Source organism: Poecilia formosa, unplaced genomic scaffold, assembly GCF_000485575.1.
Source record: "Poecilia formosa unplaced genomic scaffold, Poecilia_formosa-5.1.2 Scaffold16, whole genome shotgun sequence".
Taxonomy (NCBI): Eukaryota; Metazoa; Chordata; class Actinopteri; order Cyprinodontiformes; family Poeciliidae; genus Poecilia; species Poecilia formosa.
This window is the reverse complement of record NW_006799955.1, coordinates 1131940-1156044: the sequence shown is the minus strand read 5'-3', so window position 1 is coordinate 1156044 and position 24105 is coordinate 1131940. Positions and strand designations below refer to the sequence as shown.

Genomic DNA, 24105 nt, shown 5'->3' with positions numbered 1-24105 from the left:
CACTTAGTTAAATTCAGGATGTTTTTTAAAAGAAAAAGTAAAACTCATAATCTGTTCTTATTGCAACAAACAAAAAAAAACTTGTGTTATTACAACACCCCATGTTTATTGTTTAACAAGAAATGAATATTATTTTACTTATTGTGGCCCACACGTCAAAACATTTGAGCAGCATAACTTAAGCTGTTGCCAAAGGGTGACGCTTAATCAGAATCAAACAAATGCAATATGTCGCATTATAATAAAAAATAAAATGAAATTATACATAGATTTTTTTTCAAAATATCTAATTTATGCACTGCTGGTGAATATATAAACCGCTCTTAAACTTGAGCTAAAGTTAAGTTCCCACTGGCCCCACAGCCAGGAGTGGACCCTAACCCACCACAAAATCTGCTTGTGCCTCTGGCCAGCCTTGACTGAAGTTTTGCATGAAAACAGAATTTAGGATATTTATATCATTTTTTTTTCTCATTAGTTTTTCTGCGGCAAAAAATGCCTCATGAAGCTCCACTGCAAAAACACAAAATGTTAGCAAGTATTTTTTTGATGTAATTTCAAGCACAAATATCTTAGTACACTTAGAGTAAGACAACATTAACTTACAAGTAACTTTTCACCAAGAAACATGAGATTGTTTTAAGTAAATAATCGCTTGATATTGAATTTAAAAAAAGTACTAACTCCACATTTTTCACGTAAGTGATAAAAAATTCCCAGTTGAGCTACTGCTCTTTCATCAGTATTACGAAATTACCAACTTCAAAACAGGCTCTTATGCCTTGCTTAAAGGTTACCTGTAAGTTAATTTTGTATTATTTCACAAATACAAAGATATTTGCACTAGAAACTAGACCATAAGTAAGATCTTGTGTTTTTTCCAGGGGGTGATTGATGGAGAGTCAGACAAAGAGGAAGATCAAAGGTCAGTACTGCTAGTCTGTTACTACCTTCTGTGACTAAACTTGTTTTTTCAATTAAATTTCAACACCTGCCAGTATCTGAATTCCAATTTTCCATGGCACACCCCCAGGCGGCATGATCTGAAGTCGAAAGAGGGTTCACATGAAGACCGTTACACATACTCTGAATCAGGGGTCGCCAACCTTTTTGAGACTGGGAGCCACTTCACAGGTACAGAGTAACACAAAGGGCTACTTGTTTGATAAAGACAAATGTTCTTGTCTTTATCAAACAATACATTGTTGACATTTTTTTTTATCTTGTCCTTTATAACAATGATACTTATGATTACATGCAGTGTAATCATGTTAATGGGACTACTCACAATAGTTATCAGTAATGATTTATCATGGTATGATATGGTTAATTGCTATTATGTGATCAGAAGTTCTTAGTTCAGAGTTTTAAGTTTGATTCCCTTTTGGAGCTTTTCTGTATGATTCCAAATTGCCCATAAATGACTGACAGTATGGATTATTGCAGTAGCACCAGCAGCTGTACGGCTGTATGCACCGAGTACCTTGAGATTTTCCTTTAAATAAAAAAAAAGAAAGGAACAGTTATTGTATGTTTTATTATCTAACCCTCTTTACTATTAACAAAATTGTAGAGAAAAAAAAAAGATATTTTGAGTCAAAACATCTTGTACATTAGTGTGAGTCTATGGGGGTGAGCACGTAAAAGACAAAATCTTATTGGTCAATTTACTTCTGTTAATTTGGCTCTTTTTCTGTGAGCTAAAAATGAATGAGCTCCTCCAGTTTTTCTAAGAACCCGCCTGAGCTTTTTTTTTTTTTTTTTTTACCGTGCGCGGTTTTGACCCGGTCGCCGGTGTTTTACCCTTTTTGTGGTTTCGCGAACTGAAAAGCTGACGGGTAACCCGTCGAAAAAAAAAAAAAAAAAAAAGTTAGACAGATCGGAGAGTAGCACAAAACTATCACTGCACCTGACCTGCAAGAGCACAACAACCTCCCCAAAGCAAAACCAGCACAAACATAAAAGCAGCGGACTTTTTTTTTTTAATTTTATTTTATTTTTAACAAACGATGCTAAATAATAAAGACATGAAAGCGAAGCCTTACCCGTGTGATCCACGGAAAGAGGAGCGATGCTTATTCCCAGGTTCAGGTGGTGTCAGACGTCCAGAGGGGGAGAAGGTGATGCAAGATTGTTTGCTTAATTTCTACTCTTTTGGGGGACGTTTCGACTAGATTAAAGTGTTTAACCCGCAGTCTGAGGCGCTCAGTAGGAGCGGCAGACGTCAGTCATCCGGTGACCCACCAGAACCGCGCACATGGTAAAAAGCTCAGCCGGGATCCAAACGACCGCTGTTAGAACTACGACTGGGATCAAACTCCGCTCATTCAGTTTTAGCTTACAGAAAAAGCGCCAAGCCGCCAAATAAACAAAAGTAAACCGACCAATAACATTTAGGCTTTGACGTGCTGTGGGTCCAGCCGTACAGCTGCAGGCGCTGCTGCCCTCTGATAACATCCTGCAGGCATCTGCGAATAATTCTGAAGAGTTTTATACGTACAGAAAATTATTTTAAACGTTTTTATAATTCACTTAAAAAAAAATCTAAAAATAAACAAATGTTATTATTTCAAGGTAAAAACATTTAATTGAATCTTTTTTGTTGTTTTTGTCAGTGCTCCCTAAGGACAATGGCTATTTTTAGAACTTGCTCAACAGGTGTTCTGTCATACCGTCAGTCCAGCATACTTTATGGCAGGGGTCACCAACTCCAGTCCTCCAGTCCTACCATCCTGTAACTTTTAGATGCGTCTCTGCTCAAACACACCTGGATCAAATAAACTGCTCGTTTCCAGCCTATTGCAGAGAGGAATGAATGCTGGTGAGGGAATTCAGACATTTTGGAGCAGACGTGATTCTAAAAGTTGCAGGATGGTAGCCCTCGAGGACTGGAGTTGGTGACCCCTGCTTTATGGTAAGGCGCATGCGCACATCGGTGTTACGTCACATACTGCTTACTCAGCAGATTTCTTATAAATCCGTAATTTCTCAGACGTTTATGGCAAATTTTAATTAAGCTGATATGTTAATCAAACATATTAACATAAATGACTTTTGCTGTTTCCAATATCGTTACCAAACTGTAAACAAGACATTAGTCCCGTTTAGCGTCACTATTACTACAAATACTATTTGACTACAAATTTGGTCTCCCGCGGGATATTTTGTTCTTACAGCTAATCTACCTTTTCAATATTTCTTTAGGAAACTGCACAGAATATGTCCTAAAAAAAATAAAAAAATAAAAAAAAAGCATGAATAACGCTGGATGCTGAATATGTCCTAAAATTACCACATGAACAACCCTGGATGCTGACCGAAGCTGTTAGGCAACAAGCAGGACACTGCCTCTTTCTGGACACTGCGTGGAAATAACTATATTTTTCCTTATTTTAATTTTTTGTTTACCGTAAACTTCCGAGAAATTAAACACACAAAATGAAACTTCTATAGGTATGACCGATTTATAAGAAACGTAACATTGATGTGCGCATGCGCATTACCACGAGGTATGCTGGATTGACGAGGTATGACAGATGGACAGAACACAGACGACTGACGAGGTCCCCTCAGGGGACCGGGTGCCCACGGGCACTGTGTTGGTGACCCCTGCTGGACCATATTGCAAGCAGATTAAGGTTTTACCATCATTCCCTTTTATTCATCTGTGTTGTTAAATCTTTAACATTACAGGACACGTAGACAGTTATGTCACCTCAAGTGATTTTTTGGATTTCGAGTCGTCCACCACAGAAGAGGGGGCATTGGAGGGTGAAAGAGAAATGAGCTACAACAGCATCTTCTCTTTCAATGTGAGGAAGGAGAGACTAAAGGTGATGTCACATGTTGAATGTTCAAATCGCAGTAAAAATGTGTAAAAAGCCTTCAGGTGAATGTATCTGTTGTAGCACTAGCACAATATCACGCTAACAAACCGTAAAGGGGATGGTATTATGTATTTTCCAGGTGCTTGGTGGCATTTTATAGCAAAGCCAAGTAACCACCTTCAGTTGTTATAAAAATGCTGCATGTAGCAAAGATGACTTACAAAAAATTTTACTTTGTAGTGTCACGCCTTGAAATTGGGTTTCTGTCTCTTTAAGAAGCTCCTGCCCTTTTCATCACACTGCCTTCAGCACATCATCATAATAATGTTTTGTTCTTAAGAGCATTGCGCTGAGTAGTAGTTCATCTGATAAGGTCAGCAGACTAACAGTTCCACCAGGTGTTTGCTAATCGCCGCTGCCGCTAGTCTGCGGGAGCTGAGTGGGGGGGGGAGGGTTGCTCTGTGAGGCAGAATCTCGGCTGAGACTGCAAGCTTTGTGAAATAGGCGGTGCTTTGTAGGAACAAGCATATGGGCTGCCATGTGAGATGGATTAGTAGTTAGACATTCTGATCAATCTAAAAGTAGAGTGAAAAATTAAGAAATGTGTTATTTGCATTTACCTTAACGAGATTGTTAGGGGTACCAACAATTATGGCCCTGGTGGGGTTATAAAAAGACGCATACTTTTTAACAGCATTTTACAGTGCACTCAAATAAGATCCCTCTGACTGTTACTGTTCTATGCATCTCCAACTGAACATGAATTTATCCTACGGCTTTTCACACATCTGTATTTATACTTATTCTTAATATGGACAAATTAAGAATGAGTGACAATTCCTTCTTTGCATCAACAGACGGTGCCATTTATCAGACGCTACAAAAATGGCAACATTTTCTGTTTGGTTTTTCAAGATGGAACTGGACATGTGTGGTATCCTCTCACGTGAGGCCTGGCGATAAAGTGCCGCTTTGATACGAGTAGAACGTTGTCTCCTTAATCATCCTGGAAAGCTACCCATCGGGAAGACTTGCCATCCTCGCGGCAACGTCGCATTCAAAGAACTTGTCTTGTGTGGTGGTCCTGGAGAACAAAGTCGATGAGCCACAGATTAAGGCGCTTTTTACCAGCAGTGAGCAGACCTGCTTTCATGAGAATGGCAACATTTGGTAAGATTTTCTATTTTATTTGCAGAAAAATCTGCATCCATGAGTCACTAAGATCTTTCAAGCGATTCCCTTTCTACGCTAGGGTTAATCTTACTTCAACAGGAGGCACGTTGTACAGTGAAACGGGAGATGTGAAGAAACGCTGGAAGTGGCAGGAGAATGAGCAACATGTTCATGCTCCCCCCTGCCAGCCATTCCACCTCACCCTAAGCCCTTTCCTTAAAGTCCACATCCAATCCCAGGAAGATATCAGCATCCTTTTCAACTCCAATAAACACAGCGTGGAGGTCATCAAAGAGGCTAGTGTGATCGTAAGTTGTTGCGTGACCCCAATTTCAGATCTAAATCACCCCTTCTGCTTTTGCATTTTTTAGTTTTTTTTTTATTTGCTTTTTGTAGACAAAACATGTCAGCAAGCAAACAGCGCCAGTGCATGACTCGCTTAAGTCTTATCTGAAGCAGAAGAGTCCAGAGATCAAGGCGCTGCTCCAGAACATCCAGTCCCTCGCCACCTATCAAAGCAGCGAAACTCCACCGAAGGTCGACCCTCATCCTGCAGATGGAAAGGCAGCAGCTGCCAGTGAAACGGCAACACTGCCAAGAAGACCCCCCAAAGCTGGCGATGTCCTTCAATAGGATTTTCTCATTTGTGTGAAGCGACTTGAGCCGCGACGTCCCTTGAATTTGAATTTAACGTCTAAGTGCTTTTTAGAAATAAAGCCAAGTAACATTAATAACCTCTTCTTTTATTAAGAATGTCCATAAATAGAAGACCTCTACAAATCAATTTACATGGGACAAACCAAAGCAAAGAGTACACTGATGACACATCCGTTCTTCATGTAAGGGCAAAATATCATACTGTGTGAGAGTAAATGCTGAATTTACCAAGTTATAAAAGAAGTATAAAAACACAAGTTTTCAGTTTTGCTTTCCAAGTGTGCAACTAAACAACAAAAACATTCAAAGTGGAGGTCGCAGGTGAGAAGGTTCGTGAAAACATCCGTCTCTGCTCTGATTAGAGAGAACAAACTTGTCGGACCTGACTCACCCATGGTACAGGTCATCATTTGGCTACACAGAAGGAGACTAACAATGCCTTGGCAAAAGTATGAATACTCCTTCACCTTCTTCACAGTTTTTTTTTTCCACCTTGTAACAACAAACTTCGGGGCATTAAACAGATTTTATGCACCAACAGAGTTCTGTTTAATTGTGAAGTGGAAGGAAAAAGACATCGACATGCTTTGTAAGAATAAATCTGAAATGTATGACAAGCATTTATTTTCCCTTTGTAATTTCTACCACTAGTGCTCATACAGATACTGATATTCTCACCCAATTTTTCTGTACAAAGTAGTTCAAGGTGAATCAGGAGCATGTGTGAGCAGTTCTTTTTTTGTATTTTAAAGCTATAGGTTATACATTGGATTTAGTTCCAGTAACACATGAAGATGCTTTGTTCTTAGCTATTCCACCACTGGCCCTGCTAGATGTTTAAAGTTGGTGTTTTGCTAGAAGACAAAACTCTGCCTCCCCTCTCGGGTCTTCTCACAGCAAGATGCTGCAACCGCTATGAGTCATGGTAGGGATTGAGTATTTAGGATATTTTGCATGTAGTGGAAAACAAAACAAACACAAAAAAAAAATACTATTGTTGCGCTCATTTAAAACACAATAGCTTATACAGATTTGGTGCATCCCTACCATGTCTTAAAACAAACTGTACAGGACTTCTTTTGGTGTTCTTGCAGCTCCTTTATAAATGACATTTATGAAGCAGCTAAATGGTGGATTTTACTGCTTTTTACCTTTTTTTTTAAAGAAAAATATACAAGTTGTGTATGTATAATTTTTCCCTCCACTTCACAGTGATGCACTTCCTTGTCTCAGTCAACAAAATATTTGAAGGTCAGTAGATGCCATGTGACTAATGTGAAAATGTTTAAACGTGTATTAATATTTATGCAAGGCGTTGTATAAAGACTTTTGCATGGTAAAATAAAGAACTAAAATATTTTTGCAGCATTTTCCTTCCAAACCACAGAAGGGAACTGGGCATATGACCGTGACTTACTGACCATCAGTTGCTAACTGACTTTAATAAGTCGGTCATGTCCTCATTTTTAAATCCATACCCCATCTTTATATTACCACCAAAACTGTTCCACATTAAGAGATGCAACCGTGATAATAAACCCACCACTCTAAATAGGAGTAACCCTAAGCCCCTGTAATTTTTTGCACAACAGGCTGATCTTGAAAAGTCCTTCTCAACACGAGTACCCAAACCTTCATTTGATACTTTTTTTTTTTTTTTTTAAACATCCATCCAGCACTCCCGTCCCAGCAGGTAGCACAGGTGCAGGGTCTTTTCTGGTCATTCCGCCCCCTCAGCCTCCCGGTCATGACTGAAGCGCCGGCTTCACGCCGCCATCGAGAGGGTGCATCGATTCACCGAACATTACTTATTCACAGACAGCAGCAGGTTAATCTGAAATAAAGCCGTGGAAAGTGATGAGCACTCGCTGGGCCTGAGCTGATGCACTTTATTAAATGTATCTTTCCTGAAGTTGGCTTGAAGCACTTTCAGAAGCTGGAGCATCATTATTTAAAATATCTAAAACCCCTAAAGGCTGTGTTAATCCCACAGAGCTGTACCTGCTCCATAGATGGACATGCAATGATTTGAAGGTCTTCTCCACTGTATTCCTCCTGAAGCAAAGTGTGCAGTCTTTGGAAAACCTGCTGGATGTTATTCTGTGTGGAAAAAAAAAACAAAAAAAAAAACATCCTATTATTGAGTGCTGGAGGGAAATTAAACCACATTTCCATCTGGCCTCTGTCCCCTTACTATCCCTGTTTCCATGTCAACCAGTGAATTTTGTTTCTCTCATTCAGCCTCACCTGGCACCTTGATGAACAGTACACAGGCAGCACAAATATTTCTCTATTAGAGTTCAATCACACTGACAAAATTTTTGGCGAGAGGCTCCATCTCCGTGCCACATTAAAACAAAAACACTTATCCTGAGAGTCGACGGCAAACAAAGAGCTGCTGTCGCCGTCTCTCCAAAAATTCAACAACGGTCCTCTTATCTCAGCAGCTAATTTCCACGATTGAATGGATGAATAAGGACACGAATAAGACCTAACATTATAAGAGGTTTGTTTACATGACAGAAAGATTTGCACAACAACAGAATTATATATAGTGCCAGTAAATGCTTCAAAAACACTCAGAATTAATGTCATATTAATTTGTGTGCTCTTAATGATACATTTAAACAGTTCTTTTTTTTTCTCCCCCCCAACCACCTTAAATAATATTTTTATAGACTCGGCATAAAGACTTGTCTACTAAGGGTGCCCACGACTGAATTTATACTCGATTTTATATAACCCGCAGAGACCGTGCGTCAAAATTACTCATACGAGCTTAACTATAAAAATACATCATTACAAATATTTGAATAAATGCCCTTGAGGAAGGTGTAGAGAAACCACACGTTTTATAGCAATCATCAAGCTTCTAGCCCACATTTGACCTTGTTTCTCATCAAATCTGGTGGAGTTCATTTAAATTAGCTGGATTCCTGACAGGTTCCTAACTTCAAAGCAGAGTCTATAACTTTGAGGTTAAGAGCTTCCAGAGGGTTAATGTTAGCTTGCTTCTTCTATTCAAAGACCAATGTTCCTGTTAAGAACCATTGTCCTGTTGGAACATCCAGTTGTGTCCAACCTCATATTACCCCACAGTATGATTCTGCCACCGCCATGGCCTCCTTGACTTAATTGTTGCCATTTCTGCAACAATTGTTTCTTCAGACAAGAAACAAGTATACTTGTTTCAGACTTACATGTAGAAACAAGTATACTCCTTTCTTGTCTGAAACTACAGCAGAAGGCATTTAGTTTGCCAATGTGGGCAAGTGTAAACTGCAGTGAAGCTTAAGAGTTTAACTTCAGACCAGACGCATCTTTTATGGTGAGCATTTATCAGTTCATCCTGATGTGAAACATGATGCACTATAAACAGTGACAGTGGTGTTCCATCTTAAGATTTATAGATTTTCCTTTCCTTTGATTATAGAAAGTATTAGCTCAATGATGCCTATGAAGCAGGATAAAGAAGGAGGCATTTTGGGAGCAAAGTGATGCATCTTATCAGTTGATGTGCATCAAGTGGTGCGTTTAACACACCTAATATGCTTTGCATTGAAGTGCTTGCAGAAAAAAAATAAAAGAAATCACTGGACTCCAGCTTCGGATAGTCCAATGTGAAGCATCACTGCTTCTGAACAGAACAGGTTCAGAAAGGATCGCTGGGCGCTCTGCCTCATAGCCTTGGGTGCTGACAAGCGACGAGATGGAGCCAAAGTGGACTGTTTGATGGGAAAGAATGGGGCACATTTTTCTTGGCAGATGACCGACACGGCTGATCTGTGTTGTCGTTAATGCTCTAGAATGGCTCCAACCTCAATGCATTTTGTTTAAACGCCAAGGCTATCTCTGGAAACCAACTTGTTTTGAATAAGTGTGGCCAAACATTTGAACCAGGACCCAGATTGGCCAACAAAACACCTGTGGTTTATCTTCAATTAACTAAAGGACATTTGCTAAATATTGCTCTGTGCGTATGCACATTATAGCCTGCAAGTATATTTTTTACTGCATGGATTTAAGAAAATCCACAGAAAATTCTGACTTGTACATCCGACTGTAGTTGGATCAACTATTGACTCACGATGAATGCATAAAAACCATAACAGTGTCCTCTACAATCGCAGAGAGAAGTATTGTAACTTCAGCCATCTGATGACGCTCTGTAAATAATATGATCTTATATAGCTAACTGAAATTTAAATTAAACTTGCACTGTGACAGCAGGGTAAAACCGGACAGTAAAAACGAAGCAAATAACTTTTTTTAAGCCGTTATAATGACTTAAAAAGAAACCAAGTCATCCAGTAAATGTCAACCCCGTGCTTTTCTGCCACCCACCCGAACAGGCTTAAAAAGGATGAACTCTGTGTCTCTGTTGGCCAAGTACAAGGACATGCTCTGTAAAGTGCTCGGCAGCTTGCTCTTCATCACTCGGTATGTGGCCATCACTATATCGTTGATCTTTGCTGAAAAGAGAGGGGAGAGGAAGAAAAAAAAATGTATATGCTGAAAAAAAAGACAAAGAAAAACACTGGCATAACCTCTAGCATTTGCCATATGGGCCTTGATGAATTGCTTCATGGTGTTTTCCTGAGACAAATCTTACCTGGCTGAGCCCAAGGTTGCTGAGACAGGCTGTAGGTGGGACCACCTTGGACGGCCATCGTTTTCAGAGCTGAAACCTGAGCAGAGCCGCAACAAAGCATTACAGCTTGACAAATAGCAGAGCTGTCAACTCATCTGTTTTTGTTTGGAAATAAATAAAACACTTACCCCAATTTAAACAAAAGACATATTTTAAAAAAGGCATTATTTCACACTTAGCTGAATTAGAAAACCTTGACAACAGCAGAAACATTCTTTAGAAGCTTTTCACTTAGGTATTAAGACCTTATGTGGCAAGTGAATAAACAAATGATTACAAAAAATAAATAAATAAATCAAAAGCCGGAAAAAAAAAAATGAAGGTCGAAATGAGCTGTTTTAGCCTGAGGCTAAGTCTGCCTTCGCTCTAACTGTTACCTTGGTGAGAAACTCCTCAAGGTTCCCCACAAAGATCTGAGTCTGCTGCTGGATAAACTGCTCACAGCTGAACTTCAGGTGTCGGTCCACATCCTTCTTTGAGTCAATGTAGTGCTCTTTTATCTCTGGTGTTCCCTGGGGGGTCATAGAAAAAAAAAAGGATTTAGTGCCATCAAGCAGGAGCTCCCTTAGGCGGGGTGCTATCAAAGCACATAAAATGAATAGTATGTTTAGTATGAAAGGTGAAGGGAGACATAAAAAAAGAAAGAAAAAAAAATTACTCTACCTCCAACAGGAATTCAAGTATGGCATTGTGACTATTGAGTCGGAAGAATTTAGGAACAGCCTTGGGGTTCAGGATTTTGAAGGCAGCATCTTAGAACAAAGCAAGAGAGATTAAATCTGAGTTGGTGCAGAATTAGAGTGCCATCTAGTGCCGGGAAATGTAACAAGCCAGTTGACGGAGATGAGTGCGATAGGAGGAGCCACTCTTGCCCTGAGAGGCATCGGTTAATGTACGTTATGTTGCTGGATTACAATTTCCGCATTAATTGTTGCCACCGGTGCATGTGATAGGCACAAGTTGCTTAATGAGCGTGAAAATGTAATGACTGGCTTTATGGAGCTGAACACCAACGTTCCCCTCTGCCTTTAATTATCTTACCTCGCGTTTTTTTCAGGTCCAGTGAGATTTCCTTGATGGCAAAATCAGTGTGAAATGGGGCAATCTGTTCACGCAATATCAGCAGGTGCTTGATCAGGAAAAGTTGCCCGTCTATTTGAGTCTGCAGGAAGGGAAAGCACAGTGATACATCTGCTGACTGTCTGAACTACGGCGAACACAAAAAGACACAGGAATATGAAAAGACAGGATGATAAGCAAAATGGCTGATCATTAGCTGGTGATTAACCGTAGCCGGAATATGAATATCACTGCAACAAATAAGGGGGTTAAAATCACGTGTTGCTCAGTCAGCAAGTAAAGCTTTTGTGAAAAAAAAAAAAAAAAAGGAACATCAACAATATTGGGTGGGAACATGTCCCCTGAGATTAATGCTGCTGCTTTAATTTAAAGTGGAAGATTTTGAAATGCCACTGAGCACTAGATACTGACAGCAAATTTGGAGGTGAGAAAAGCCCATAAATAAAGGATGGGTTTGCTGAATTCTCTGCGGAGCTTCAGAACGTCTAAATTATTAAATTAAACACATAAATAATTTCCTTTATATAAAAAAATAATAGCTAAAATAAAAACATGAGCAAAATCAAAAATGTAAACAAACTAAAATATAGCAACATTTAAGTAAAATCAAAATAAACAAAAATGTATATAAAAAAAACAATAAAACAAGCATTTAAATAAAGTGATATAAAACATATATTTACCAAAGCACCACATAAAATCACATAAAATAACTAAATCTAAAGGATTTTACTATACAGTAGCTAAAGCCAATGATTTCACAAGCAGCTGATTTTAAAGGTTACGCTACGAGTGAAACATTCATCATCAAACTTTCAAAGTTCACAGAAAGAAAAAGTTTTTTTTTTTTTTTCGTCAGCTGATGTTATTATAAAAACCTATAACCACATAATAAACTTAACAGAACATGCCAACCTTGTTTTTAAGGATGATATCAGAGGCTTTAAGCAGCGACTGGATGCAGGCAGATAAGGCTTCTTGAGATAAACCCTGAAATACTGCTCTCTAGAAAAAAAAAATACAAAGACTTGGTGTTAAAAAAAACAAGTAGATGAAATGGAAAAAAAAAAACAACAACTAAAAGTAAACACTACAAATCCTGCAGCACTTTAAATTAGTTTCCCATAAACATGGAAGTCTTACATCAATGCATCTGTAGAGCTTGGACAAACAAACCAGGGTTCGCCTGACAGTGGGGTACCACATGCCGTGCAGATCCGCGGGAGACACAGATGTCTGAAGTCGGGAGGGTTCCACATTGCCTGTTTTGGTGCAAAAATGAGAAGACAACATCAGGTAAATTATAGCAGTCAGTATTGGGAAAATAATATCACAACCTGAAAAAACAGACCTGCATTGCTGTTTCTTCTTCTATCGGCGTCTTCAAGCTGAACATCAGAAAACACAGACTCTTGTGACATCTGCTTCATCTGTTCCTCCTTCAAGCTCTGGGCAATTCTCTGTTGTTGACGAGAAGAGCAAAAGACAAGCGTCGATACAGCGAACACAAGAAAATACAGTTCTGGGAAGAAGTCAGTAACGGCTTTTTAAAGCTAACCAAAGTAAACGTCTGCAATCGAATCCATGTAAGTTTTAGCAGTCAAAGACAAAATCTAACGTTTTTCGCGTGAAATGTGAAGATATTCACTCCTGAGGTTTCCCAACCTAAATAAGGGGTTAAGAGTTTTAAGGAAAAAGTAACTACAAACAGAAGTTGGAGTTAGAATTCTTTTTCCTTCTTTTTCTTCATCTTGATGTCAGTTTTTCTTCATGAAAACTGACATAAAATGAAATGCATCTGAGAGAAATAAAACGACAGAGAATAAACCACACAGACATCACAATACTACAGAGGCAAGAAGGGGAAAATGCTTTGCAGCCCAACTCATTTCAGAGTTTCATAAAACTGCTTCCATAAATGCTAAAATCATTTCTATTCATCAAAAAGAAATGAAATGGACCACAGCATTTATGAATTATGTTTGCCTCCAATACGGCCTAAGGCCAAGACGTTTAAAATAAATAAATAAATAAATAAAGGCTATTCCATTTCAGAAAACAAGACTCACCTCCATCATTTCCAGTTTTTCAGGATAAGCCAGATCACCTGGAGCTGGGTTGTAACCTGTGATATCAGTCTGGATGTAAATGTGAGTCCTGTAGACCAGCCTCTCCTGAACGTCCTCCAGCATCTGCTTCACCACGGCATCAAAGGCGCCCAGCTGAGCAGCTACAAGACAGAACATGGGGTCAGTTTAGCCGGCAGCAAAACCACAACAAATTTGTATGTACATTTTAAAAGTTGCAGGCCAGCTTCGGTTCGCACTAAAGCATCAAAATGTAAATGCAACACATCACGAGACCAAAGATTACGCCAAAATGTAATCATTCACTAACAAACGTAAAATAAAACGCTGCAATGTTTCTCTCCAACAAGTAGCTGTTATAAAAGCTGTTTAAATTCCCAATACGACACTAATATGATATAATAATTTAATTCTAAAGCTCATCTTCAGAGTCAATTCGGTTTACTGCCATTTCTTCGATACACATGATGCCTAGGAACTTAAAACAAACATTATATTCAATCATAGAGAATCCAGCCGGCTGGTGTTCAGTTCGGATTATTCAAATGCACTCCAATAATATGTTCAGATTTTGATCCAATTGCATACAGTACAATTTAATCTGAGTGTTGAGCAAAACACTGCGACAGACTGGCGACCTGTCCAGGGTGTACCCCGCCTCTCGCCCGGAACGTGAGCTGGAGATAGGCACCAGCACCCCTCCCGACCCCACTGAGGGACAAGGGTGAAGGAAAATGGATGGATGGATGGATGTTGAGCAAAACAATCAAATTCACTAGACTGTGATGCAAATCGAAGTTTTCTGCCTAGACAAATGATGAGAAAGAAAGATTTATGAGTGGCATTAACCTTTAAGAGAGCTGTCAATTTTATACCGTTTTTAACATGACCAAACTGAACTAAGATCAGCTCCTGGTGGCACAGTTAAACAGAGCTCAGCCAAATAGTGAATTAAAGATGTAATTTTAGAACCTTTCGGGATAAATGTTAATCTCTTCATGAAGAACCAAAGCTGTGACATTTACCCTCAAAGGTAAAAGCTTGTTGACTGCTGTGTCATTGTGAATGTGTAGTTCAGACTTCTGTCTACTCTGTACGTCACTCGTCATTAGTGATGTTCAGCTGCTCCCTGCCTTTAAGCTTCTCCATAACAATTTCCTACTTAGTTGAACTGCAACAACATTAATTGAACCCTTGGGCTCCAACAAGCTAAAACTCCACCCAGTTCCTATTGTTGCAGCACAAAGTCTTATGTTAGGAGTCACTTATAACATTGAAACTATGACTGTTATACAGTTAATCATAGACTAAACAACTTCTGTCTTTAAAATGTGAGGAGTCTGTCAGCACATAAAACCAGAAACAAGATCTTTCTACCTGAATAAGGATTTGAGGAAAAAAGAAAACCATTTAACAGAAAGAACCTCCAGCAGAACATGGCTCAGTGTAACCAGCCAAGTCTAACAAATCCCACAGTCTTGGTTCATTTGAATATATTATGGTAGTCTGTCCTGAGGTTGTTTCTAAAGGAAAAAAAAAAGAGGCTAAACTGTATTTTTTGAAACAGTTTAGACTCTGTATCAGTTTAGACTCTAAAGATTCCCCACAAGAGTCTTTAGACTTGCAAGAGCATTACGAAAGTTTTTTTTTTTTTTTCCTTTATCAAATATGTTTTTACTTCTCTGGGCATTTTGTAGGGTATTCAGTGCAATCCTGTCAAGACTGTACCTGCTAAATATTTTAGTTGACCAATGTTTAACTTTTCCCTTGTCTCTGGTAAGTTTGTTCTCAGCAGCAGTAAACATTCAAGCCCCTCTAATTTTTTTTCCTGTACAGGTTAAACTAAGACTTTTCTGACAGTAGTATGTCTGGCCTGCAGCCTAATCAATGTTTGTATTGAATTAAGGTGTTTATAATATAATTGCAACTGCTTAGGCTAACAATGATCGTAGTAGATGTAGCCAGTAATCTACTTGCAAACAGCTGGATGTTTTATGGTGTTGTGCATTAAAATTATATTCTGCTCTAGTATAAATGCAAATATTTTTTATGGAAATCAAAGAGACAAACAAATATCCTTTCTAAAGCATGTTCCTCCCAGAACTTTAAGTGCTTCACAATGCGGTAAATGTTGAAAAACAGTCGCTTTTACTGAATTTGCCGCAACACACACACACACACACACACACACACACAAAAATAGGGACAATTTTAAAGATGTGGGTGCAACCATTAAACCGTGTCAACACACACACTCACAGAGCTTTGAAAACTGAGAAAATAGCTGCGGGCGGAATACTGGTAATTGTGACAGCAGCATGAGAAAACCTGATAAATCTACACTCACTTACACTTTAGATTCCTCTGCCACAGAGGTGTTTTATTTGAGCAAAGTGTTGTGCAGAGCAAATGTGGAATATGAAATGAGCAATCGGGTATTACAGTCTTTATCCTCAGCAAAGTGTAGTTACATATTTTAGGTTAAATGCACGCCACTCTGGCAGGAAGCTACAACAAAGACGTTGAAGTGGCTTAAACAGTCATACAGCTGTCTCTTTTTTTTCAATCTATAGTGCCTTAATGGCTTTTAATGGGGGAAGCCTTTGCTTAGACTAATATCTCTTAGGGATGAAACTAAATGAGCCCTTGGTTCTCTTCTTTGAGTTTAGTTCAGCGTCTGTGTGAAAATTATTTTGCTTCCAGGCTCAGAGTTAGAGGGTGCACCAGCAGCAATATTGTTTAGTGAAAATGAGGTAGATGTAAATTATTTAAGTAAATTATGTCTCAGTTTTCATATTAAAGCTTCCGTACCCCAGTGAGCAGCTACAACTTCACAGCCATGTTTCAGTGGATCTTATCTGGAGTTTCACGCAACAGACTGATACAAAGTATTATGTCATTGTGAAATGAAAATAATACAAAACTTGCAATTTTTTTTCAGGAAGGTCTAAAAAGCACCTTTTCCTGCTAGACTTAATTAAGATTCCAGTGCAACCAACTAACGTCAAGAGCCACATATTAAAAACAACATGATGGTGGCAGTATCATGCTGTGGAGATGTTTTCGGGTCAGGAAGCTAAACACACAACGATCATGAAAGAATCCATCTATTCCTGAAGTACATTTAATTAAAAGAAAATGGTAGCAGAAAATTATTTACAGGAAGCAAGTAAAATACAGCCCCCTTCATCATCCCTCACTCCTAGGATGGAGGGACTCCCCATGGCAACTATGGGAACCAAACATTTTATAAACGAGACAAATTTCACGACACTTTGAAATTCTTGAAGCTCAAAAGTTTTTACACTGTCCTATAATGGGGATATAGCATTGGCTTTTTATTCAGGGACGGTTGGTATTATTTATATGTAAAGACTCAACAGTAAAGCAACACAAATCTATAGTTTGCTTCGCATTGTCATTTGAACAAAATCTAAAAAGAAACTATGTAGCCTCTCCTTCCACTTCATAATAATGCACTGATAATTCAAAAATAATCTTTTGCGTTGACCTGCAACATGAAATCAAGTTTCTAGGTTTATTGCGAGAATAAAATTGTTCTACATACAATATATATTGGAATATAAAGTAGTGGATGAAATTGCATTATTTTTGTCTTAGCTGTATGTCACGGCAGTTAAAGGTAACTTTCATATTCATCTATTTATTATCGTCATTACTACATAGGGAAGAACAGGGGGGGGGAAAGGCTAATGTGTGCAAGACCAGTGCAACCTGTGGTTTTCATGTCTAACATGTCCAATATATTGGCTTGACTACAGAGACCTCAAGAGTTATCGATCTGCTGCGCTAGGAAGAGGGAGTTGCGTCGGAAAGACCAACTTGATCTCCCTGCAGCTTTTAAAATGGTATTTCAGTAAAAAGACGAAAAGGAAAAAGCTGCAACTAAAGTATTGGGGTGTTTTATAGCTGAAATTACTGCTGAAGAAGAAGTGGGATTTATATGTGTAAAGTATCTCAGCAGCAGTATAATATTCCTTCCCGCCGATGTTTTGGCAACAGTTATTTCTAAAATTTATGAAGAGGTATGACAGGGAATTATCAGAGCAGCCCATAAATTTGAATCATTTCATTTTAGGGGGGTGTTGAATGTCCATAAAAATGGTATTCAAAACGGCAATAACCTTTTTTTTTTTTTCAAGATAATGTATTGTTTTTGTTAACATGAGTTACATTTAGATATGCTTTATAAAATGTCAGATTTGTTTCCCTTCCAGTCGAACAACAAACAAACACTTTTCCTGTTTTAGGTCTGTTAGGGTTACCAACATCTAATTTCAATTTACATTCTTCTACTTTAAACGTTTACATGCATCTCCTAAATTATCTTTTAAATTGTGTGACAAACATTGATTATTTTTTCCACAAGTTTCTTCAACTAATTTGCCTGGATGTAATATGATCAATAATATCCAACCTAATTTAGATCAAGCAGCAACAACTTTTAAATAGATTATGGCAATGTACAGGAAAAAAAGAACACAAAACTATAATTTTGAAACTACTGAGCAAACTATTTGCAATTAAGAAAAGTTGTTAAGAATGGTTGATTAAAGGTGGGAACATAGCTGAAATAAAAAACTGGAAAAAATAAAGATTTCAAGGACTGCAGTTTTGAAGAACAAATACCTCTGCTATAAAGAATGTTTTCATTTTCCCAGAAATAAAACTCTTTGTGAAGATTTAATAATACTTGACAATTCAAAACAACTTGACTAACATCTGATATTTTTTTCTTAGACGTTGTGTTCTGTTTGTTCAAAACAACACCACAAAATACAAACAGAGCAACTCAGTAAAGTTCGGGGGGAAAAAAGTCAATTTTCAGCATAAAATTAAAAGCAATTAACTGAAGAAGCACAACAAACATATCAGAACTGCTAAAGACATAACATCACAGCAAAAGTCCTTCATCAAATCTATTGTTGAATATCCTGTCCTTTTCATTGACTGGAAAAAAACTTTGGTGTTTTTCTTAGTGAGTGTTCCCCAACCCTGGTCCTCAGGGCCCACTGTCCTGCATGTTTGAGGACTTCCCCTGCTGCCACACACCTGACTTAAATGAATGGGTGACTAACAGGCTTCTGCAGCAGCTGATGGCATGCAGAGGAGGTAAAGCAATCATTTCAATCAACCGTGATAGAGCAGGGTCACCTCTAAAACATGCAGGACAGTGTGCCTTCAGGGCGAGTGTTGTGGACCACTGTTCTAAATAATTTTCAGATTCTCCTTTGTATAATGTGCTTTGTACCTGCTGCCCTCAATTCCAGACTCAGAAAGGAAAAAAAAAAAAGAATGCTATCCTATGCAGATGACACTAAGGTTTAAATGTAACTGTAAAAATGCTAAAAGACTGCCTTCGACTCAAAAGTTGAAGGCTTTTGAGTTGTCTTAAGTCTTAATTTTCTGTATTTCTTTGAAAGAAGTACAAGGGTCTATACTTTTGCTTAGCAATGTTTCTTCATTTGTGGACATGGAACACATTCAAGAAATTTTAACATCACAGACATGGGTACGGTTGGTAATTTTAGCCTCAAAGGTCAGAAAAGTGCTGTGGTGAAGCAGTCAGCAGAGGCAATAGGCCACAATATGTCAAATCTCTCAGCTAGCCCACTTGCAGCAGCACAAATTGTTTGATTAGGTGACGCTTGATGCACTGAACACACTGAACACCATCAGAGGAGGGATAAGGCTGCTTTTAAATCTGGTTAGGTTGTTTCCCCCTCATGTTTATGTTCTATTTCCCATTACATGCAGGCAGCTAAGTCCAAATCGTGAGCACAGTACGCCTAATGATGAGTTTTAATAAGAGAAAGAGCTCGAACCTACCATTGTTTTGAACGTGGTCTTCCAACATCTCATTCTTTAGGATGCTGCACAGCTCAGACAGGGTTTCGAGGTGTATGATGTGGATTATCAGCGGCCGGAGAACATCGTACAGCGACAAACACAACTTCTCTAAAAGTTCGCTGTCAGAGATTAAAAATCACTTTAGTGAAATATTAAAACGTTGATTTCAACACTCAATCACCAATTTCAAGTTTCTAGAGTGGATTTTAAAGAGCTCCCGCCCTAAGCAACACACAGTTCCTGCCTACTTGCTTACTGTAGCGTGCTGTCCGTGTTCAGCTGCTACTACTCACTCTAATTTAGACGTAGGCTTGGTGAAGAACTCATTAAACAGCTGATGTTCATCCTGACACACATGAACCATGAAGGTACAGCCACTTCGGACCTGTAGACACAATTAGCACATGTTCATAAACTCCAAATACAGGCCATTGCAAAAGCATAGATGCCCTATTAAAATATTTTACAAGCAAAAACATCAATATATTATAGTTTATATGATAACACATGGTGAAAATGCTCGATTCTTCCTCTGCCTGAATCTGTCGTTGCGTCCTTGGGCAAATCACTTCACCTGCCTTGCCTGCTGGTGGTGGTCAGAGGGGCCAGTACAAGGCATTTACCATAAATGTGGTACAAAAAAAATGTGCTTTGCATTTGTATTCACCCTCTTGACTCAATACTTTGCAGGGCCACCTTTGGCATCAAATACAGTTGTAAGTGAACCTGTTCTTCACATCTAGAAGCTGCAGTGTTTGCCTATTTTATTTTTTTTTTCTCCAATCTATTGGGTAAAATTTTAATAAAATACATTAGAATATGTTGTTGTAATGTGAGGACATGTATAAAAAAGAGTTGAAATAACTCGAGTACTTTTGAAAGGCATTCAGCGCTAAGCAAATTGAAAAAAATATATATTTAATCTATTTCTGTGCCAAGTTCTAGGTCAGGCATATTCACTCACAGTTTGAAAATTAAATATGTTGGAGGATATTCTAACAGGATTGTGTTTCTGCTGATAAATTTACTTGAACGAAAAGATCAACTCTCTTGACACCTGCTGTACACAATCTGAGGTCATGCTAATTTATCCGGCGCGTGGCTTTCTGCCTCCTCAAACACTCCAGAAAATGTCCCTGGGGCCGCATGCTGTCCTTTCCACGTAAACTAAAATGTCATCTTCCAATATCTAAAGGGCACCTCTGGCTTTGAACTCTCCATGCCTTACCAGAGCGCAGTGGTCTTTGCTGTTTTGCTTGGTCAAGTCATTAATGGTGGATGTAATGCAGGGATTGAGCAGCTGCTCTCTCTGGTCAAAATAGCACTGGTGGATTTCATCTAGCAGCTGCTGGTACCTGCTCAGGTTGGGAGACAGAGAAGTCGATTTTAGAGTCTTAGGAAAATATATTTATAAAAGGTAGCATGAAGCCACTGCTTTGATGAAGATAAACAAATAGTAATACTTACTCTGGGATCTTCTGTGCTCGCTGCTCTATCTGTTCAATCAGAGACTGAAGGGAGGAGATGTAGAAGTAAAATGTAATTTATAGAAAATAACCAAATATAACAGGCTGAAAATATTCAGGAAATAAATATACTCACTCTAACTTTAGGTGCAGCAGCTCTAAATTTCACATAATAAAGTGTAAATGCATTATCTGCATTAGTGAGACCCATTGGATCCTAAGAAAACAAAAACAAAGTATGACATGACTAATAATGTCCTAAAACTTGCATACCTTTAAAGTTTCAGCAGTGAACATTTTAAGTTATTTGCATTCATCTATACAGGAAAAAAAGAAGAAAAAAAAACATCTTCATACAAGATAAATATTACACATCTTGAACCGTTTCACTGTCATTGTTACAAACTACATGTAGCAATAAACAGAGTTTGCTAAAACCTACCAAGTGTCAAACTATGAAGACAGGGCACATTTACGCTACAACCTCACAGTATATAAGAATATACAAAAACAAAAAAAAACAAAAATAGTTTTTTTTTTTTTTTTTTTATACTGAGGACAAAAAGCTGGCAACAAACATATATTCAACTTTAAGATGCAAATAAGTAAAAACTCTTTAAAGCCTTATAATGAAATTGATAAATTTGGATTTTTTTTAAGATTGCAAAACCTACATATGATTAAAAAACAGTACTTATATGTGAATGGTGCTTATATGTGAATGGATAACAATAAGGAAATAGTTGTTTTTTTTAAATAGTCCTTTTTTAAAAAGAAAAAAAGGTGAGGAAACCGATATATTTTATATTTGTTGGCATCATCGTCCACATTTCAAAAAAAGAAGATCTTATGCAAGTATAAGCAAAACTAGAATGTCTACAAGAAAAAAAGATACTTAATAAAAAAAAATCTAGTAAGCACCTAAGGAGGTAAACACACAGGCTTACATTCCAATCACAGATCACTTTTAAGTTAATAATTTATTCTTACCCTTTTTGTTAACTGGCTTGTAAGAGATTGCATAGTGTTTACGATGTAGACCTTCATGAAGTGCATAGCTTTAGAGAGACACTGTTTAAATTTAGCCAAATAAACTGGATAATCCTTGAAATTTGGCTGTAACAAAAAAAAAAAAAAAGAGTTAGAATTAATTTGTGTAGATCACTTAAAAACAGACATTTTTGCTTAAAATATGGATTTTGAACACAATCACTGAATACATCTACTATGTAACACAAGACCACTGAAACACCAACTATTACATGCAGTCATGGATTAAAGCATACGATTCTGGATTTTTATAAATATAAATTACTACACATTACTTACGTGTGATGAAACATATTCTATGCAATCATCCAATTTGGACAACATTGGTATAAAACCTTCACTATTTACAGATAAAGTTGGAGAATTCAGTTTCTGCAAAACAATAAAAAAATAAGCAAAGATTAAAGTCATTTAAATGCAAAGTATTTGTACTGTTATTGCAGTTAGTCTTGTCTGTGAGATTAAACAGGGTAAGAGACTATATTCTTAATTTTTTTTTATGAAGAGTATTACACACCTAAGTGACTAACTAAAATATGATCTGTGTAATGCAGTGTATGTTTTTTGCAATATGCAGAAAGGGAAAAAAAAAAAGCCCAGCCTACTGTGTTTATGTTTTCCAACTCATTAAAGTATGACAGTTTCTGCTGAATGCTCTCTGCCAGGTCAACAAGCTCTGACTGCAAAGTGAAAAACAAACAGTTAAAACAGGTTAGGAAAAGTCCTCTTCCTATTTAGTTTGTGCACCAACATACAAATATGAAGCATGTTGAAACTTATATTGAAAACAGATTAGAAATAAGATTTCAGAACAGCAGACCAAAACATTTTCTCTTCATCCTTTCACCATGTGACACTGTGGATCTTCACAGCATATAGTACTTTCAAGACTTCACCTTTTGAGTATCATCAATTCATTTACACAATTTCAGCTCAGTTTTATTCACGTAATAATACATTTACAACTAGGATTTTCAAGCTTCAAAAACTGTAGAAAAACAACTGAAATGCAATTTACAGACACTCTATGGGCAAGCGATCCATTTAAAAGGTTTCAGTGAAAACAACTGATTTTCCCTTACTTGTTCTTTGAGCAGCTGTTCACAGGCCTCATGCAATGCCCCGGTCTTATTGGACACAAACAGGTACTGTTTCTGAAGTGAATCCAAATGGTCAAGAGCTGCATTCACATCTTTCAGAATAGCATCACACTGTTCTTGGTAGCTGTTCAAATCATCTCTGGTTCTCCTACATGAAAACAAAGAAGGCTGTGATTTTTCTGAAAAAGTAGACAAAGTTATGTGGGTTACACTCACTGTAGTTTAACAGAGTTTGTGATGTGTTACTTACAGAATTTACAAATACATTGCACTTCAAGAACAAAACGAGAGTATATACAGAATGCACATAAGGACTAAATATTTTTAATAATGTTGATTATGTTTTAGGGTCTGTATAAAATCTTAAATTTTTGTATTTCAGCACCTGTACTTTGCGCTCTCATCCAAGTCCATGTTCGTCTGTAACTTGGCAAACCAGGCAAAGAACTGGAGGGAAGCAAACAGCGTCGTATTACACCATTAGACAATGTTCCGCAGGGAAAGTTCAACTGGCTACACTTACCTGCTGTGCAGTTTCTATCCTGTCATTTTCCATTTCGAGCATCTGAAAACCTTTGAGAAGGACGTCCTCTGTTGAAGCAGGCACAGCTGCTGTGAACGGGGACTGCAAGGACCGAGACGAGAGGCTGCACAGGTCCTCAATGGGCAGCTGCACAACAATACAGGAGTCACTGACAAGGTTTCAGCTAACTTGGAGGATATCCTGGTACAAAAACAATTGCTAAAGCATGCTATCTGCTAGGCTAAATTAAGCTAAAGTCAACTGAATGCAGCACTAAAATACACGAGAACCAATTCAGTCTCATACAGATGCAAAGTAATTGTAAAGTTAACTTCTCCAGGTATTTAGGAGTGGGGTTAGCATCCAAGTTAGCCAGCTAGCTGTGTGGAGTCTCCTCTCACCTCCGAGGGAACAGACAGCGTTTCAGCCGCAGCTCGGATCTCCAGGACAGAGTCCATTTGCTTCTCCGTCAGGGGGGCCGTGGCATCCGTGCGGCGGTCCCATAAAGAAAGTTTCTCTCGGGTTTCCTTGTCTGTTAGATCCAGAAGCGACAGATCTGTGGACGCCATCGTCACTGAGACAGCACCAACGTCAGCAGCAACAACGAACAGGTTCCTGTT

At 38.2% G+C, this 24105-nt stretch overlaps 2 protein-coding genes across 2 annotated transcripts in view; one reads left to right on the top strand and one right to left on the bottom strand.

Annotated features, from left to right (window-relative positions):
• LOC107835625 (glutamate-rich protein 6-like) overlaps positions 1-6675 on the top strand; it is a 12246-nt gene extending 5571 nt beyond the window's left edge. The window contains exons 5-11 of the mRNA XM_016668602.1: positions 885-925; positions 1034-1134; positions 3694-3833; positions 4685-4761; positions 4842-4997; positions 5080-5308; positions 5397-6675. Of these exons, the coding sequence (XP_016524088.1) occupies positions 885-925; positions 1034-1134; positions 3694-3833; positions 4685-4761; positions 4842-4997; positions 5080-5308; positions 5397-5633 (981 nt within the window). The 3' untranslated portion in view covers positions 5634-6675. The remainder of the gene's footprint in view (positions 1-884; positions 926-1033; positions 1135-3693; positions 3834-4684; positions 4762-4841; positions 4998-5079; positions 5309-5396) is intronic.
• On the bottom strand, positions 6507-24105 carry cog3 (component of oligomeric golgi complex 3). Its single transcript, XM_007546408.2, has 23 exons — positions 23887-24105; positions 23486-23632; positions 23348-23409; positions 22945-23110; positions 22468-22542; positions 22142-22234; positions 21803-21928; positions 20949-21029; positions 20814-20857; positions 20575-20701; positions 19640-19731; positions 19326-19465; positions 13458-13618; positions 12740-12848; positions 12532-12650; positions 12304-12393; positions 11350-11470; positions 10972-11060; positions 10686-10820; positions 10270-10345; positions 10002-10129; positions 7659-7757; positions 6507-7491 (listed from the first exon to the last, which is right to left on the bottom strand). Exons 1-23 carry the CDS (start codon positions 24052-24054, stop codon positions 7462-7464), a joined length of 2478 nt encoding a protein of 825 aa, XP_007546470.1. The 5' UTR covers positions 24055-24105; the 3' UTR covers positions 6507-7461.

Excerpts from the sequence above, each read along its gene's own strand:
- cog3 (XM_007546408.2), bottom strand. The coding sequence starts at position 24,054 with ATGGCGTCCACAGATCTGTCGCTTCTGGATCTAACAGACAAGGAAACC. Across the intron at positions 21,929-22,141 it reads TAGAATATGTTTCATCACAC|CCAAATTTCAAGGATTATCC; the intron begins GTAAGTAATGTG and ends TTTTTGTTACAG. Across the intron at positions 10,130-10,269 it reads GCAACCTTGGGCTCAGCCAG|CAAAGATCAACGATATAGTG; the intron begins GTAAGATTTGTC and ends CTCTCTTTTCAG.